The sequence below is a fragment of the Chelonoidis abingdonii genome, chromosome 5, assembly GCF_003597395.2.
Source record: "Chelonoidis abingdonii isolate Lonesome George chromosome 5, CheloAbing_2.0, whole genome shotgun sequence".
NCBI classification, from domain to species: domain Eukaryota; kingdom Metazoa; phylum Chordata; order Testudines; family Testudinidae; genus Chelonoidis; species Chelonoidis abingdonii.
Genome location: NC_133773.1, coordinates 34,791,245 through 34,807,995, shown reverse-complemented (window position 1 = coordinate 34,807,995; position 16,751 = coordinate 34,791,245). Strand labels below are relative to the sequence as shown.

The following is a 16,751-nucleotide window of genomic DNA, read 5'->3' as shown; positions in this document are numbered from 1 at the left end:
TTGGTTGAGGAACAGCAGGGATCAGATACAGGGAAGGTACACAATGCCCTACCCTGGGTAGTAATACGGCCAAGCCCGTTCTGCTAACATCAACTAACTCACTTGGGTTCCAGGAACTGTACACATTTGATGTAATTAGTGGAGAAAATGTTTTACTGATGGCAAAATCATATCATGAGTCTGTATACTAACATAGTATGGGACCCTTGTCTTTTAACACTGCTTAAGGTTCATTCCCATAATTTCCACTACATGTAAAGTTTGTCCCATGGCCTTTTAGGTATTTGAAATACATTTAAACTTTTCCTCTCTAATGTCTCAGGAACTATGAGCTGCTTTCTAGCAACTCTACAACATGTTATTAATGATGGTGAACAGGAAAAGGGAATAGATTTAAATCTTCAGAAAATGAGAGGTGAGTTCTAGCATTTGATTTGCAAGAATTAATATGGCATTGCAAGAAATAAGAGCCCACAACTCCCAGAAACACTTTGGTCAGCTCAGACTTTTAGGTCTGTACACTCCAACTGACTCTGCTTTGGACTGCTGTTGCACAGTTCAGGTCCTGTTCAGCAGGCCCTAATGCAGCCTTTTTCCATTTCCTCCATTGCCCAAGGCTACTAGGAAATCCAAACAAGAATGTTTAACTTCCAAATGAGACAGATGCCAAGAGCATTATATATATATATAATGTTGCTGGTGCACCTTAAATGTCCAATTTCTGTTCTTCGCGTAGCTGAGCTTCCACAAACAACAAAGCTGAATGACGTGTGCTTTACTGCAAGCGACACTACTGTGTAAAGTATGCAACAGAAAATCAGACACAGTAATTTTAGAAAAAGAGGTATCGCATGTCTGTGCAAATACACTGACTTTTATTTGAAGGTCAATCATTTTAGTCATTAAAATGGTGCAAACTATATTAGTAGAGACATGTGATAATCTCTTCATTATTTGCCTTTCGTACTATGAATTTCCATTGAAAACTTCAGCTGAAAGTTTCGTAAGTCACAAGCTCCAGCCTCCATCAATGATAAGCTCATTGCCAGTCATGTAGGCAGACTGAAATCATAAGAGGAAGAGTAACTATCATTTATTACTAATAAACAGAGGAAAAAGGCTAACAATTACTTAAGTTAATTTAACAAAAACATTTCCTCCATCTCCACAAATACAACAGTGGCTCTGAAAATTTCAAAGGATTAAGCACCTTAAAAACTAAAACCTTTTAGCTACCACACTGGGCGGTTGCAAAGTGACAAATCATTATCACCTGGCTTTAGGACTTCTGACTCTTACAGATGGTAGGCACAAATGTGTCATGGAGGGACCAAATGAATGCTCAGAAGGTGGAGTTAGGACATCTGGCCTGCAGCCATATCACTTGGCACTGAGAAAAAGACGGTTACTCACCTTTGTAACTGTTGTTCTTCGAGATGTGTTGCTCATATCCATTCCAGTTAGGTGTGCGCACGCTGCGTGCACGTTCGTCAGAAGATTTTTACCCTAGCAACACTCGGTGGGCCAGCAGGGCGCCCCCTTGTGTGGCACCACTATGGTGCGGATATATACCCCTGCCAGCCCAATCGCCCCTCAGTTCCTTCTTGCCGGCTACTCCGACAGCAGGGAAGGAGAGCGGGTGTGGAATGGATATGAGCAACACATCTCGAAGAACAACAGTTACAAAGGTGAGTAACCGTCTTTTCTTCTTCGAGTGCTTGCTCATATCCATTCCAGTTAGGTGACTCCCAAACCTTACCTAGGCGGAGGGGTCAGAGTGAGATGTTGATGAATGCAAGACCGCTGAGCCGAAGGCGGCATCGTCTCTGGACTGCTGGACCAATGCGTAGTGTGATGCAAAGGTGTGGATGGAAGATGAGGTAGCCACGCAACATATTTCCTGGATGGGAACATGGGCCAGGAAAGCGGCAGATGAGGCTTGAGCCTGAGTAGAACGGGCGGTGAGATGGCCAGTCGGAACGTGAGCCAAGTCATAGCATGTCCGGATACAGGATGTCACCCAAGATGAAATCCATTGAGAAGAGACTGGCATGCCCTTCATGCACTCTGCAACAGCTACAAAGAGCTGAGGCGAACGTCGAAAGGGTTTGGTCCTCTCGATATAAAAGGCGAGAGCCCTGCGGACATTCAAAGTATGCAGCTGTTGTTCCCGACGCGATGAGTGCGGCTTCGGGAAAAAAAAAGACTGGTAGAAAGATGTCTTGATTAACGTGGAAGGCAGAGACCACGTTAGGGAGGAATGCCGGCTGCGGTCGCAGTTGTACCTTGTCCTTGTGGAATACCTTATACGGGGGATCTGCAGTCAAAGCTCGAAGTTCCGAGACACGTTGAGCCAAGGTGATGGCGACTAGGAAGGCTGTCTTCCAGGAAAGGTACAGCAGCGAGCATGTGGCTAAAGGCTCAAAGGGGGAACCCATAAGCCTAGCTAACACTAGGTTTAGATCCCAGGTAGGGGTTGGGCGCTTGACCTGCGGGTACAGCCGCTCCAAGCCCTTGAGGAATCTGGAAACCATGGGGTGAGAAAAGACAGAACTGCCAGTTTCCCCAGGGTGGAAGGCAGAAATAGCTGCAAGATGCACCCTTAGAGAAGAGATTGCCAGTCCCTGCTCCTTGAGGGACCATAAATAGTCCAAGATAAGGGGGACCGATACACCTTCGGGGATAAAGTTACGGTGAGTGCACCAGTGGGAGAAGCGCTTCCACTTGGCGAGATATGTCATCCGTGTGGAAGGCTTTCTGCTCCCCAGCAGCACCTGTTGTACTGAGGTGGAACAACACAACTCAGATTGGCTCAACCAGACAGCAGCCATGCTGTCAGATGAAGGGACTGCAGGTCCAAATGGTGAAGCCTGCCGAAGTCCTGCGTTATGAGGTCCAGACATAGCGGCAGGGGGGTCGGTTCTGCCATAGACACGTCGAGCAACAGGGTCTACCAATGCTGTCTTGGCCATGCCAGAGCGATGAGGATTAGTTGGGCTCTGCCCTTGCGGAGCTTGAGTAGGACTCTGTGGATGAGAGGAAAGGGTGGGAAGGCATAAAATAGGTGCCCCTTCCATGGGATTAGGAATGCATCTGAGAGGGAGCCAGGGGAGCAACCTTGCAGGGAGCAGAACACCTGGCATTTCCTTTTCTCTCGGGAGGCAAAGAGGTCTATGGGGGGAAACCCCCACTTCTGGAAGACAGAATGGAGAATGTCTGGACGGATGGACCACTCATGAGACAGGAAGGATCTGCTCAGCTGATCTGCCAGAGTGTTCTGGACTCCTGGGAGAAAGGACGCTACCAGGTCTATTGAGTGGGCTGCTGTGAGTGTCCGAATCCCCATAGGAAGCACTGTCTGCATGGGATGATACAGATGGGTGCCGAGAAGGCCACGGAGGAGCTGAGACCGTGTGGGGAGGGTCTCTGCGACTAGTCGAACCATTTCCACGCGGCACCGGAGAATGGTAGCGGGAGTCGTACCGGTACCAAGAGTGAGACCGGGACCTGCTACCGACGCGGTGCTGGGAGGTTGACCGGTGCCTTGAATCCCTGCGCCGGGATCAGCTGCAAGATGTGCGGTGCCGCGAGCGGTGCCGGGACCTGGATCGGTGCCGAGAGTATCGGTTCGGCGAATGGGATCTTGAGTGGTGCCATGAGTACGACCAGTACCTAGATGGTGAGCGGTACCGGGACTGCAAGCAGCGTCAGGACTGGGATCGATGATGGGACCGAGAGTGTCTGCGGGACCTGGATCGTGACCGGCAACGTACGGCAGTGCCAGGCGAGGATGGTCTCAGCAGGGTGGGCTTGCCTAATGATTGGACAACCCGCACCGGCGGTGCCGGGGGTTGAGACAGCTCGGGCTCCGTCAAGGCAATCAACTCCCTTACCATAGAGAATGTCTCCGGCGTGGAGGGCACGATAAGCTCAATCACAGCGTGTGCTGGGGAGCTGGTAGGCACCGGACTCAACACCTCTTGCGAGACCGGAATCAACGGTGCAGAAGACGTCGGTGCCACGGCAGTTGACGGTGCCAGGCAGTCTGACTTAATTAGGCACTCTGACTGCGGTGTAGGCACGGGAGCCGCAGGAGTCTTATGTTTCTTGATCCTCGGGGAGAGAGCGGTGCCGGGCAGGAGCCTGGGCCGGTGATGGCTGGTGTCAACGAGCCTTCACGGTGTACATGCACTCCGGTGCGGAGGAGGCACTTGTCCCCGGTGCAGCAGTCGGTGCCAAACATGGAGGAGTTAGAGCTGCCTCCATCAGGAGCTGCTTGAGACGAATGTCCCACCCCTTTTTCATTCAGGGCTTGAAAGCCTTGCAGATGCGGCACTTGTCTGCGAGGTGGGATTCGCCCAAGCACTTGAGACAGGAGTCATGAGGATCTCCTGTGGGCATCGGCCTATGACAGGCTGAGCACGATTTGAAGCCTGGTGAACCAGGCATGGGCCCCGGTACCGGGTGAGGGGAGGGCGCTAATCCCCGATCCCTCTTAACTATATACAATAACTACTACAAAGAACTAATAAAACTAACTAGAACTATAGAATATTGAACTATATACAGAACAACAATTAGAACGAGCGAATAGCTAGGGAGGTGGAGATCAGCTAAGCCGCACTCCACTGTTCCAACGACCGACACGGGCGGTAAGAAGGAACTGAGGGGCAGATGGTTCGGCAGGGGTATATATCCGGCACCATAGCGGCACCACTCCTGGGGGTGCCCTGCCAGCCCACCGAGTGTTGCTAGGGTAAAAATCTTCTGACGAACGTGCACGGGGCGCGCGCACACCTAACTGGAATGGATATGAGCAAGCACTCGAAGAAGAATCGTTAATTCTTATAGCTAAGTAGGGTCTGATCTGGTTAGTAAGTTAGAGGAGCGATCTAAAAGAAAAACCTAGATGGTGGAGGAAGCGGTGTTGTTGATTGAGTAGGGGGTGCTCTTTTCTCTGGATCAATATCAAACCATATTGAGTTCAGATCTAATACTGAAGTCCTGACCACATATGGGCAAAGATCCAATTAATAATAAGCTCTACCAATAATATCAGACTGATAGGATTAGCCTCTGTGTGGCCAAGATGAACTTTGAGAACATGACAATTGATATAAATATTGGGACCCAAATACTTTTCTCAAGCGATTCTGCGGGGCTCAAAAAGATTGTCCTGACTACTGGCAATTTCTATGGCATCTGGTCCTATTATGTGTGCCGTTAAACTATTGTTGGTGCTATTTGTGGCCAGGTTTGGGTCCACTATGTGCCCTTACTACATCCTCTGGATTTAGCCTCTCTAGACGGGGAGGGTGTATAGTTCAGATACTTGTAGCAGAATGATATGTTCCTGCATCTTCATTTTACATCATCACTTGAGGGTGATTGATTGTTCTGAGGATGATTATGGCTCCAAAGTTATAATTATTATTTATCCTTCCCTGAGAGATCTTACTGTCTCACCCAAACATTTTCTTTTCATACTGTATTCAAGTTACAGATCCACTGACCCTACTGTACTGAAGGTGGTGCACTTGTGGTGGAAGCAAAGCAACTTTGTGGGGGGCAATGGAAAAGGACTCCATACTACCCAGCCCCCTACAGAACTGTGCCATGCACAGCCAGTTTGTTCAGAATGCATGCAATGTCCAGAATATGGTCCTCAGTAGATAATGACAGCCTTCACTTTCACTGCCCAGAAGTAGTTCACTGTTTGTATCTTGGGCTAGACTCAAAGTATGTCAGTCTATTACTGCTGTAATCTGTTTCCAAGATTGTGTAAGCGTCTGCAAAATAGCTTCCCTCTACTGAGAAGTGACAAGATGGAGTGAGATTCTGTGGTTCACAACAGATTTTGTTGTAAAGTACTTACTTCGTCAGAGGCCAGATACACAAAGAGGTGGGCCACTTCTTCAGCAGTAGCCATCCTACCAGTCTTCTGTCTAGCCAGAAAGTCTTTCAGGGCCTAGAGATATCAGAACATTCCATGTATCAACGCTATACACTGAAATATGTAGCCATGATGACTTTGTGCTACATTAAAAAGCTATGTGGTCAGATGGCCACAAGCTCATAACATGATTACTGTGCAGATCGTACATATGATGCCCAAAGAAAACACTGGCTGGGTGACTTAGGGTACATTTTCACAGGGATAAAAAATTGTGGATAGTCTGGGTCAGCTGACAGAGGTTCACAGGGATTGGGCTCCAGGGCTGAAACACTGCTGTGCAGACTTTTGGGCTTGGGCTAGAGCCTCAGCTCTAGAACAATGCGAGCCCATCATCTGACCTGGGCCATGCTGTGGGTCTTTTATCCCTATGCAGGTAATACCATTAGTGGTCTAAGCTTCAGAGTTGCAAAACACTTCAGTACCCTGGAACCAGCGGTTTAAATTCCAGTAAGATCGACTCAGCCATTTCTCCTTTTGCAGCAGACAGAATTCTGTGCAGAGGTCTTGCAGATGAGAACCTAAGAACTCAGCTGAGTGTTTGCCAAAATTTTCCTGTCCTTCACTGTTGTGTAGTTTACAGCACATCAGTTTGTTGCTGCCATATATGTCTAAGAAGTGGCTCTATTGTATTGGTGCTGTAGACATAGTATGTGATAGTAAAATATTTGGGAAGGCTGCAGGATGAAATGCACTGTGGTTTTCTTTAGCATAGTGTCATGGAAGGACCTGCTGATGCCACTCTGGGCACCGGGTGACCAAGCAGGCAAAGGACAATCACTGCTGTTGCTAGTCTTGAATACTGAGATTTAGGCAGAAATGCTGTTCAGTTTTACCCAAATTCTTTAACATAATTTATATTTGTGCATGCACACAGCTAAATAGCTTGCTTACCTGTTCTGGGTTGGGCCTGGCTTGGATCCTCTCATGTAGAGATGGAGTGTCAACAGTTCCTACACAAATGTTCAAAATTTAAAACAAATACTCCACCGCACTGAAAGTGAGCAGTCATGACAAAGGACTTCATCACCATTAATCCCATTATTTACACAATGCCCATGGCTGTAGAGGACTTCACAATAAGATTGGGATAAAGTTTTCAAAAGGGTCTAAAAGATTTAGGACTCTAAATCCCACTGACTTTCAATAAAAGACAGATTCTTAAGTGGCTGAGTCATTTCTGAAAATGAACTTAGTAGCCTAAGTCATAGAAGTGTTTTGAAAAAATGTTACCCACAGCTAACAAAAAAATGAGCAGCATCCCTTCCCTAGTGTTTACAGCCTATGCCTATGAATGCAAATAGCAAAAATGTTAAAACTGCCTCACTATTCTGGATAGTGACAAAGAATCTTTATACTGATAGTAATCTATGCAAGAGGACACTAGATGATTTATTATCATAAAATATTTTTATGGCAGCTCACTTCCTTAAGCAATTTTACTGAACTGATCATCACCACGGATAGGTGATGCAGCTTTGTTTGATGCCACTGAACATTCACAAATGAGAATACAAATCAATAGTTCAAAAACAGATTGTGGCATTCTCTTGGTTTAGAGAGATACTATAGTCGTACAACGTGGACTTCTAGCTACCTATCCCAGGGTATCCTCCTATTCCATTGCAGTGACTAGGCACCTATGTGGAGAAAGATCAGCACAAGAGATGGGGTTTCATTTGAACTCAGAGGTTACCACTACCTTGAGATCAGCTTTTAACTGCAAAGAGTTTCAGAAATGGTTCTTGGTTTGTGTATTTTATTTCTCCCCACTGTTGTTGTGAGAGGGGAGGAATGGAATTAAGTGGGAAATCAGTGTTGTGATGAAACAGCCAGGCAATACTTGAGAAATGTCTGGGAACAGCTTCAATCTTTATATTCTAGGCCTATTAAGGATCTTCTACAGCAGCAGGACTAGCTTTCTCCCTTGGCATTAGTAAATAAATTAGTTTTTGCTCGGCTGCTCATGTAACAGACCCCACTCATTGGTGGGCGGGATCTAACCTAGAGCCTTTGGAACTTAGTGCATAAGCCTCTACTGCATGGGCTAAAAACCAACTGGCTATTAGGTACAGCTGTAGAGCAGACTCATTTTCTCTCTCTAAGTGGTCTCGGTGTCACTAGATGGGACAGAACACCACACCCCGGAGGTGTGTGGGTTACACTCACATTTACATAATTCAGGTGTTCTTTGATGTGGGTTTGTTGCTCAGCTTTAATGGGCGTCCCACACATACATAGAGAGGAAAGCATTCCACAAAATTAATAGTGCTTGATTTGGCCAATTAAAAATTATTTTAAGGGGCAGCAGTCCTCCAAGATTGCCTCAATGCTCCTTTCTGTTGCCACTCTCTCTCAAAGTATCGCCCTCCTCCCATTATATGGACCTATTCCCTGTGTCAAGGAAGAAGGATGAAGCACCTTCTTGAATCTGTGTTGGTTTCTTCAGTTGGCTATAGACGCACTTCAGACCAATATAAGGTGCTCATTCCATACCATGGACTGAACATGCTGCCTCTCCCGGGCTCCTAGGCTCTAGTACGCGGGTTATCTTTAAAAGGGTGATGCTGGTGGGATGTGAAGAACCATGCACAATTCATGGCGTGCAAAGAGGTCTGCAGGTTTTCTGATTTCTCACCCAGAGTTTCACCCCAAGTCCTATATGAACAAACCCCCAAAGCTCAACAGGAAGCTCAGATGAAACCGCAAAGTTTATGCCTGATTTCAAGTTGCAAAGACATTGAGCTTTGCATGGCTGCAGCGGAAACCCCAAACTGGCCTAAAGTCACTCAGAACAGTACCAGTGTTTTACATATGGTTTGTGAACCTTTGGGGGACGGACTTACACAGGCCCTGAGCACCTACAACTCCAAGTGAAGTGAGAGGAAACAGCTGGTGCTCATCACCTATGAAAATCAGGCCTTTTTTCTGATTTTGCCAGTTTGGGGTTTAATGAAACCCCACCGCAAAACACTATTAAAATATACATTCGCAGCGCTAGTTTTGATGCTTAAAAATAAAAAGCAGGTTAGATTTGGTAGGTGTGCACGGACACGCCTGTAGTATGTGTCCTTGCGGTTGCCACTGCCATACTAACTTCCCAACACCCTCACCAGGCATGCCAGCCCACCTCTCTGGCTTTTACATCACCTAGATCTAGTCACATCCAATTTTGTCTCACAATAGCAAGACATCAGGAATGAGGCAATTGTACTTCCAGCATTCCTAATCAGTAACTGAAAGCACCATTTCCCCCTTCATCCCCCAATCTGCTTCTCTAAGTGCAACTTTCATGTCCAGATACTAACTCATATAATATGCCTTCAACATACTCTGGGCATATGTAGGTGTGTTTTCGTAGGCCACAAAGATTGGAATGCTATAAAAATAGCAATTCTTAATTTTACATTTCAGGAAATGCCAGAAGAAAGTCTTAAATGTGGTTTCTCCCTTGACTGCTGATGCCTTCAGTGGCTGTTTGCAGGTGGTTGGGCTGTTTTCAAGTTTCATTTTCTATCAACAACCTCAAACTAAATCTGGAGCATTAAGTAGGCCAGGTGGCGTGTAGCTTTCAGCTAATGCTAAAGACAAACCTGTGTTTTTTCAGTGTCAGCTCCAAGTTTACAAAATGCTGCAAGGACTTACTTACCTGGACATATGCAGTTGCATCTGATGCCTTGTCCAATGAAATCAGCAGCTATGGACTTGGTTAGACCAATAATTGCTGCCTTTGAAGTACTATAGACACATCGGTTTACAACTCCTGAAAGAAGAGGTTAGCGTTAGGGTAACATGAAGACCAAAGCAAATGGTCTCATTCCCATATGAATCTGCTTTTGGGCTCTAGAACTTTCAGGACGGCATCTTCTTGAGCAGAGGATGAATGACAAGCTGGCTAGAGCACTGTTTGCTAGACAAAGGAATCTGCATCTGTAGCGTGCCGTTCAAGAACCAGGATACGGCAGTGTACCGACCAACAGCACAGAATGAAAATATCTGAGGAAGTAGCCTAGGAAGTTTATTTTTAAAATTGCATAAAGATTTATAAAGGAAAGGGAATGATCTGCCCCTCACACACACAGCTCTTGTTGGGTAACCCTTACGCAGTTGGTACGAAGGAAGCGGTGAAAACCAAGAAAAATGATATATGTGGCATGGTACTACTACATGAGGCAATAAATTGTATCAGTCAAGGTTGCTTGGGTAACCTTCATTCTCCCCAACCCCGATCTTGTGCATATTCATTATTATATGATCTTTAATTACATGACCTGATACTGTTTTCTCCACAGTACCCCTACCTCATTCACGGCACAGTAGATAGTGCTCACTTGGGTGGGCAGCTAGTCACAATTTCTTTCATCACAATCATTCAGACCTGTGGCTCCATGCCTTATTTACTGCATACCATGCAAACCTGCCCTGAACACAGAACTTTTAATTGACTCATTGGCTTTTCTATGGTGCTCTCATTGTAGCAACTTAGTTCTTTACAAAGATTAATCAATGTTTCTTTGCACAAAACCCCGGTGAGGTGATATCATCATCTCCATTTTATATATGAGGAACTAAGGCATGGAGATTAAAGCCAAACTGTCCAAAGTGTCACTTAAATTTTGGGTGCCCAATCGGAGATGCCCAGGGCCTGTTTTTTCAGAGTACTTGGCATTTTATAGCACATCCTACGTTCAGAGCATAGCTCCGCCTGAACTCGGTTGCAGTTGAGAGTCCTCAGCACTTCTGCAAATCAGGTGTCAAATTGGGTACCCATAAAATGAGCAACCTACAGTGGCTACCTGTTGCCCAGCATAATATAGAAATTCTGTGGCAGAGACTGGGTAGAATCCAGTTCTCCAGGGTAGCACTCAGCTTCCTAAACCACAGAGGAATCCCTTTGCTTCCTGCAGTCCTCTCCCTCACTCCACCCTTCAACTTCTGCAACAAATGAGGCAGGGGCCGTACAGACAATAGCCTCCTTGGCGGCACAGTTCCGTTTCATCCCCAGAGCACTGTCCATCCTATTCACCGAAAGAGGTGGGAGTCCTGTGAGAAAAACTGCATGTGATCATGTAATTAAAGAGTACATCATAATGCTTACGCACAAAGGGGCCAAAAGAAGATGCATTTGTGTATTCAGTCCCATCCCTCCTATACTAGGCACTTTCAGATTTGGACTGATGAAATTTATTCTACAGGTTCAGAATGTCAATCTTGGACACGACCTAGGAATATTGCAAGCACGTATATAACAAAACAATCCTCTAGGAAGTCTATTACCTTTAATGCTGGATGCCACAGAAGACATGTTGATAATGTTTCCAGATTTCTTTGCAAGCATCTGCAAAAAAACCCCACAACCACCATCAAGCCATTCAAACAAAAGCTATTCTGCCCTATGGGGACTTGTTCTGCCACCCTTCCTCACATTAAGTGGTATTTTATTCCACAAGTAATTTCTCAGATTTGCAGGCCAAAATACTACCCCAAAGGGCAGCATTAGGCTCCTGCTTCACAGCTTCGAATTAGTAACCCAATCAGATCAGTCTTAAGTATGTTACATTTTGAGGTATCTCATTTTCATCAATAGTAATACCCACTTTTTACTATGTACTCGTGCAGAACCTACTTATAAACCTCCTTTGGGCTAGGTAGGTATTTTAGAGATGGAGAAACAAAGGATCAGTGACTGCAAAGTCATATACAAAATCTCTGCCAGAGCTAGAAACAAAACCCATTTTCCCCGATTCACAATTAACACTTGCTGGAACCAAGGATTTGAGGAAAGCAGGGATTGGGATTGTATCATAACCACCGCAGGGTGCATCCTGTTCACTTTGGTGACAGCTATCCCTGGGCTATTTTGGCCTTCCAGTATGTTTCCTGTAAACACCCCAGCCTGTGGTCCATGAGTTTGGCCCAGAATGTGATGGTTATATGTCACAAACAGGAAGTATCCTCAAGCTATGGTGTAATCATACAGGTGAGTTGTTTATCTAATGGGATGAGTACTCCCCATTGAAGTAGCGTGTTGTCGATGGTTTTGAACAGCTCTGCAAGATAGCTTCCTGTTGTGGGTATGGGGGAGGTCACACAATTACATCTGACTGTTTACAAATATTTTTGTAGAGATGGTGTAGCCTTATTGTCCAGGTGCACGTTGCAGGGTATTGCTTTCCCACGCTCTCTGTTACTGCACTGCATTTGAAAATGATTCTAAATACAAATTGTACAGTGTGAAAAACCTGAATTAACCCTCTCCATACACTAGTCTGAAAGGTTAGGCTCTAAACAGGGACGGAATTAAAGCAGTCCTCGGCACAATATGATATGAGGGCCCTCTGTGGCCACATCCCTGCATTTTCACCCACCCACTGTCATGCTCTGATAGTGCCCAGGGCCGACGAGGGGTTGGGTGGGGGGAAGCCCGTACAAATTACTAGGGCCCAGCAGTCCAGAAGGGGGCCCGGGGTCCAGCTTGATCGGCCCTGTTTAGCCAATCCGCCCTTACTGGGGGGCCCAAAAATTTTTTCTTCATCGGGGCCCAAACTCGCTCTTGGCAGCCCTGATAGTGTCTACGACTTAATCTTGCCCATCTTGAAACACAGTACAATGTCTCTTACATTGTAGACAGAGCCTTACCTTTGGAAGGAATGTCTTGATCATTAGATACATGCTGCGAATGTTGAGGTTCATTGTGAAGTTCCAGTCTGTCTCCTCACACTCCAGAATGGTTCCGTGATGGACAAAACTGGATTAAGTGCACAAAAAGCAATGGATAATTTCCTGTGCCTTTTCTGTATAATTTACATTTTTTCTCCTGCTGTGGAATAACTACCCCTCCAATCAAGCAAGGTTGGACAAGACTCTTCAGAGGTTATTATGCAACATTCAGCTTGCACACGTTTCCTGTAACTAGTATATGTAATTCAAGACAGTCACAATAAGCATATGTAACCCACACACCTTCTGGGTGTGGTGTTCTGTCCCATCTAGTGACACTGAGACCACTTAAAGATAAAATGAGTCTGCTCTACAGCCTTAGCTAACAGCCTGCTGGCTTTTAACTCATATGGTAGAGGCTCATGCACCAAGTTCCAGAGGTCCCGGGTTTGATCCTGCCCGCTGACAACCAGGGTCTGTTGGCGTTACACATAGACAAAGATTTGTAATAGGCAGAACTAATCATAAAAAAAGGGTGTCCCTGAAATAATCCATCAAAATTATTGGTCAAAAAGTGACATTTCAAAAATTTCTGTGACCGCTAGTACTATATAAAGATATTTTTATGTAGATTTATCTTTTCCAAGTTAAAAAACAAACAATGTATGATGTGAACTCTCCAGTTCTGGAAAAGATAATGGCTTTATCATCAACATATCCAATGAGGTGATGATAAAGGGTGCCTGAAATAAAGCCCTGGAAGCTGAAGGCCTCTCTCTGTGGAACAGGAAGAACACAGACAGCGTTACACTCTCCTGCCACCAGTCTGCCACAAGTGGTGAAAATGAGCCAATGAGTCTGTGGCTTGTCTACTTAGCTCACCCTCAAAGAGGCCAGTTGTGCTAGAGGATTGTTATGCAGACACCAGAAACACCTCTGTGAAAAGGAGAGGACACATAAAATCAAACAAAATACCTTTGGGGAATAAACACTGGAAGGAGAAGGGAGTTTAAAACAAATAGGCTCTAGTTACCCTGCAACGTTACAGAGGACATCAATCCTTTCAATCTCCTTGGCCAGATTTTCTATTTGTTCTCTGCTGGTGACATCCAGCAGCCGTGTTTGAATGCCTATAAAAACAAAATGGTTTTATTTTGCTTTGTTAAAATTAATAGCCCGATTTTCAGAGGTGCTGAGTGCCTGCAGTTCCCACCGATGTCAGTGGGAGTTCACAGGTGCTGAGCAGTTCTGAATATCAGACCATAACATGGGTACTCTTGGGTAATACGGCCTTTTACCCCCACCACCCAAAAGCCATACTGTTTTGTTAAATTGTCCCAATACTGAATTGCTATAATAATAAGAGCAGGGAGTGCTAGTCAAGAGGGGAGTTAGAAAAGACCACTGATGTTATTGTAGGAGAACAACCACCAGAGGAGCAGGTGAGCTGGTGTCTTCTGAAAAGTGGAGCTAATTCCAATACACTCCCATTTCACAGAAACTCAGCCCACCAAAACACTCATCACAGTGAATTACGATCCTTACACGACCACAACAAACTCACTGGCCAATTGCAGCCTCAGCTCAGGTCCCTGTTACCTAGTACTGTAATCATTATGGGTGTCGCATAGACTATAGATCATAGCACATGCAATATTTTATTTGGAACCATGAGGACTATGAGCCAGGCTTGTACAACTCATTAATGAAGAATAAGTGACTTGTGTAAGTCATTAGTCATCTTGTTACCCGGACGGGGTGAGTCATAACTATGCTAAATGGGATAGGGGGAAGTACATATGTTTGATTGTCAAAGCCCTCAGGGCGTGCACATAGTGTGGGAATATTGGCTAGTTTTAAAATATATGCAATGTGGTGTCGATGGCTTCGGAATTCAGCTATCAATATTTCTAAACAAAAAATGTTTATTTTGGAAACAAATATTAATCCACTTTCCAAGCTGTTTAAAGAGGTTGCTTGGGGCCATTTCCTGTGTGATTTAAATTTACCTCTCACGTGCACAGGCAAACACAGTTGATTCCAAAATGGAGATTGCTGAGACTCCCTTCTAAACACTCTACAGTAGAGCCAGCCCCACTGTAACATTGTTACCTTAAGGTAGAAAGCATAGAATGCCATCTGCTGGCAGAAATGCAAACAGCAAAAAAATGTAACACCTTAAATTCACAGCTGATCTCCAGAAAGGCATGTCACTATTCCAGCACCCTTACGCAAACAATGCCCATTAAATCACCATGATTCATTTCCTGTGCACTGCTGAAAATACATTATTTTGTGGTTTTATCATCCACACCTATTTACACAGAGTTTAATAGCTACTGTGATGCTAGGCTGGTTGAGCGGAAAAATGCTGATGGAAAATAATAAATCATTCTCCACTGGAAAAATCTGCATGTCTTGAAGCCAAACTGACAAATTCATGTACATGTTCTAAAACACCTCTGGAAATTTCTCTAGGAAATATGCTAGCAAAAAAGCTAACTTCTCCCTGGAAGGCTGACTAACAGTAGAGTCTTCTCTTCTGTATTAAGTTGAAAGTCCGACATATTCTAAATTACGGTCCTCAAAGGAAGAGTTGGGATTTAACAAATCGTATGTCTGATGTTCCTCTTCTCAAGACTTAGAGGGGTAGGGACTGCACAGAACACTGATTCCACTTTCTAGTGTTCTTGCCAGCACAACTGGCCTGATGTGTCAGAAAGTAAATAACCCTACTCAGTTTAAGAATTCATTAAATTCTTAGAGGATGAATTAGAAATTCCCCAGAATGCGCACGAGTCACCCAGAGGCTGTTCGCAGTGAGTCTGGCTAAGAGATTGTTATTCGGCCTTCTCAGTGTCAGGAATGTATGTAAGGTCCAGTGATCACTTTTATTCACTAAGTTAATTTGGAAGTATTTTCATTCTGTTTCATTGTGTCTACAGGATAGATTTCACCCATAGTTTTTATGTTAGACAACACTTGTGTTACAATTTCCCTGCCTTGGGCCTAACAAAGGAACAATGATGTGTGTTTGAGAGTTGATACACACTGGTATAGTATCAGCAGGGAGAGAACTCTTAGTCCTGAGAATTTATACAAATGTAATAGGGGGTGATTTAGTGACAGTATAATTCACATTTAAAAGATACACCCATTCACAATAGTGAACAACTACATTGCCATTAATGCCATTAGTTGGTCAAACTGAAATGCAGAGCACTAAATCTGATTCTTATGTAGTTAATGAAGTGAGTTCTATAGCTCAAAGTGCTAAAATCATGAAATTCTATCATAACATCCCATAGCGCATGTCCCACGACTGAAACAAGAGGTAGTTAGACTTGGCAGTCAGCCCAATGGCCAGGACAAGTCAGTGAAATGGATGCTATTGTGAGGAGTGACAGCAGTTAACAGCTTCACTAGTGCCTCATAAAATCAGATGATGGATGGGGTTACTCCATGTACCCAGTATATCCTTTTTGAAATTCGGAAGTTTCAGTGGAAAACTTGCACTCAAACACCAAGCCTCCACATTCTGCTACAGCAGAGGAAAAGACCAGATGCCAACACGGAGTAACTGACATTATTACAGTTTCTACTGCCTTTAGAATTCTATTTTGTCCTGCAATCAAGTTTCTACAAACAGCTTACAAAATAGACAAGACTTGGACTTAAGTCTGTTGTAAAGCATTTACCTGAATACTCCTCCAGTTCTCGCAGCTTGGACTCATTGATGTCTGTAGCAATGACCATTGCTCCCTCTTTTGCAAAAGCCTGAACAACACAAGTAAAAGGAACCATTAACATTGAGATATTTTAGGGTTTACCAGTAATAAAGGCTGCCTTCTCCTTTCACTTCCATCTTGGACTGAAAAAGGAGCTGGCTGAAGGCAGCGAATCGCTTGCTTTTTTTTGTGCATAACAAAATTATCTGTATCTATACTTGGCTATATAAAAGACGGTTACTCACCTTTGTAACTGTTGTTCTTCGAGATGTGTTGCTCATATCCATTCCAGTTAGGTGTGTGCGCGCCGCGTGCACGTTCGTCGGAAGATTTTTACCCTAGCAACACTCGGTGGGTCGGCAGGGCGCCCCCTGGAGTGGCGCCGCTATGGTGCCGGATATATACCCCTG

General features: G+C 44.8%; 1 protein-coding gene across 6 annotated transcripts in view; it reads right to left on the bottom strand.

Moving 5' to 3' along the window:
• Positions 1–854: 854 nt before the first annotated feature.
• The window catches only part of BDH2 (3-hydroxybutyrate dehydrogenase 2), a 30,035-nt gene continuing 14,138 nt past the window's right edge, over positions 855–16,751 (bottom strand). For 5 of the 6 annotated variants that reach the window (XM_032794264.2, XM_032794269.2, XM_032794270.2 and 2 more), the window contains 8 exons: positions 16,312–16,390; positions 13,647–13,743; positions 12,593–12,701; positions 11,231–11,291; positions 9,603–9,716; positions 6,848–6,906; positions 5,876–5,968; positions 855–1,062 (listed from right to left, as the gene is read on the bottom strand). In XM_032794264.2, coding sequence (XP_032650155.1) covers positions 1,009–1,062; positions 5,876–5,968; positions 6,848–6,906; positions 9,603–9,716; positions 11,231–11,291; positions 12,593–12,701; positions 13,647–13,743; positions 16,312–16,390 — 666 coding nt within the window. In that variant the 3' untranslated portion in view covers positions 855–1,008. The remainder of the gene's footprint in view (positions 1,063–5,875; positions 5,969–6,847; positions 6,907–9,602; positions 9,717–11,230; positions 11,292–12,592; positions 12,702–13,646; positions 13,744–16,311; positions 16,391–16,751) is intronic. The other variant, XM_032794271.2, reaches the window with a different exon arrangement.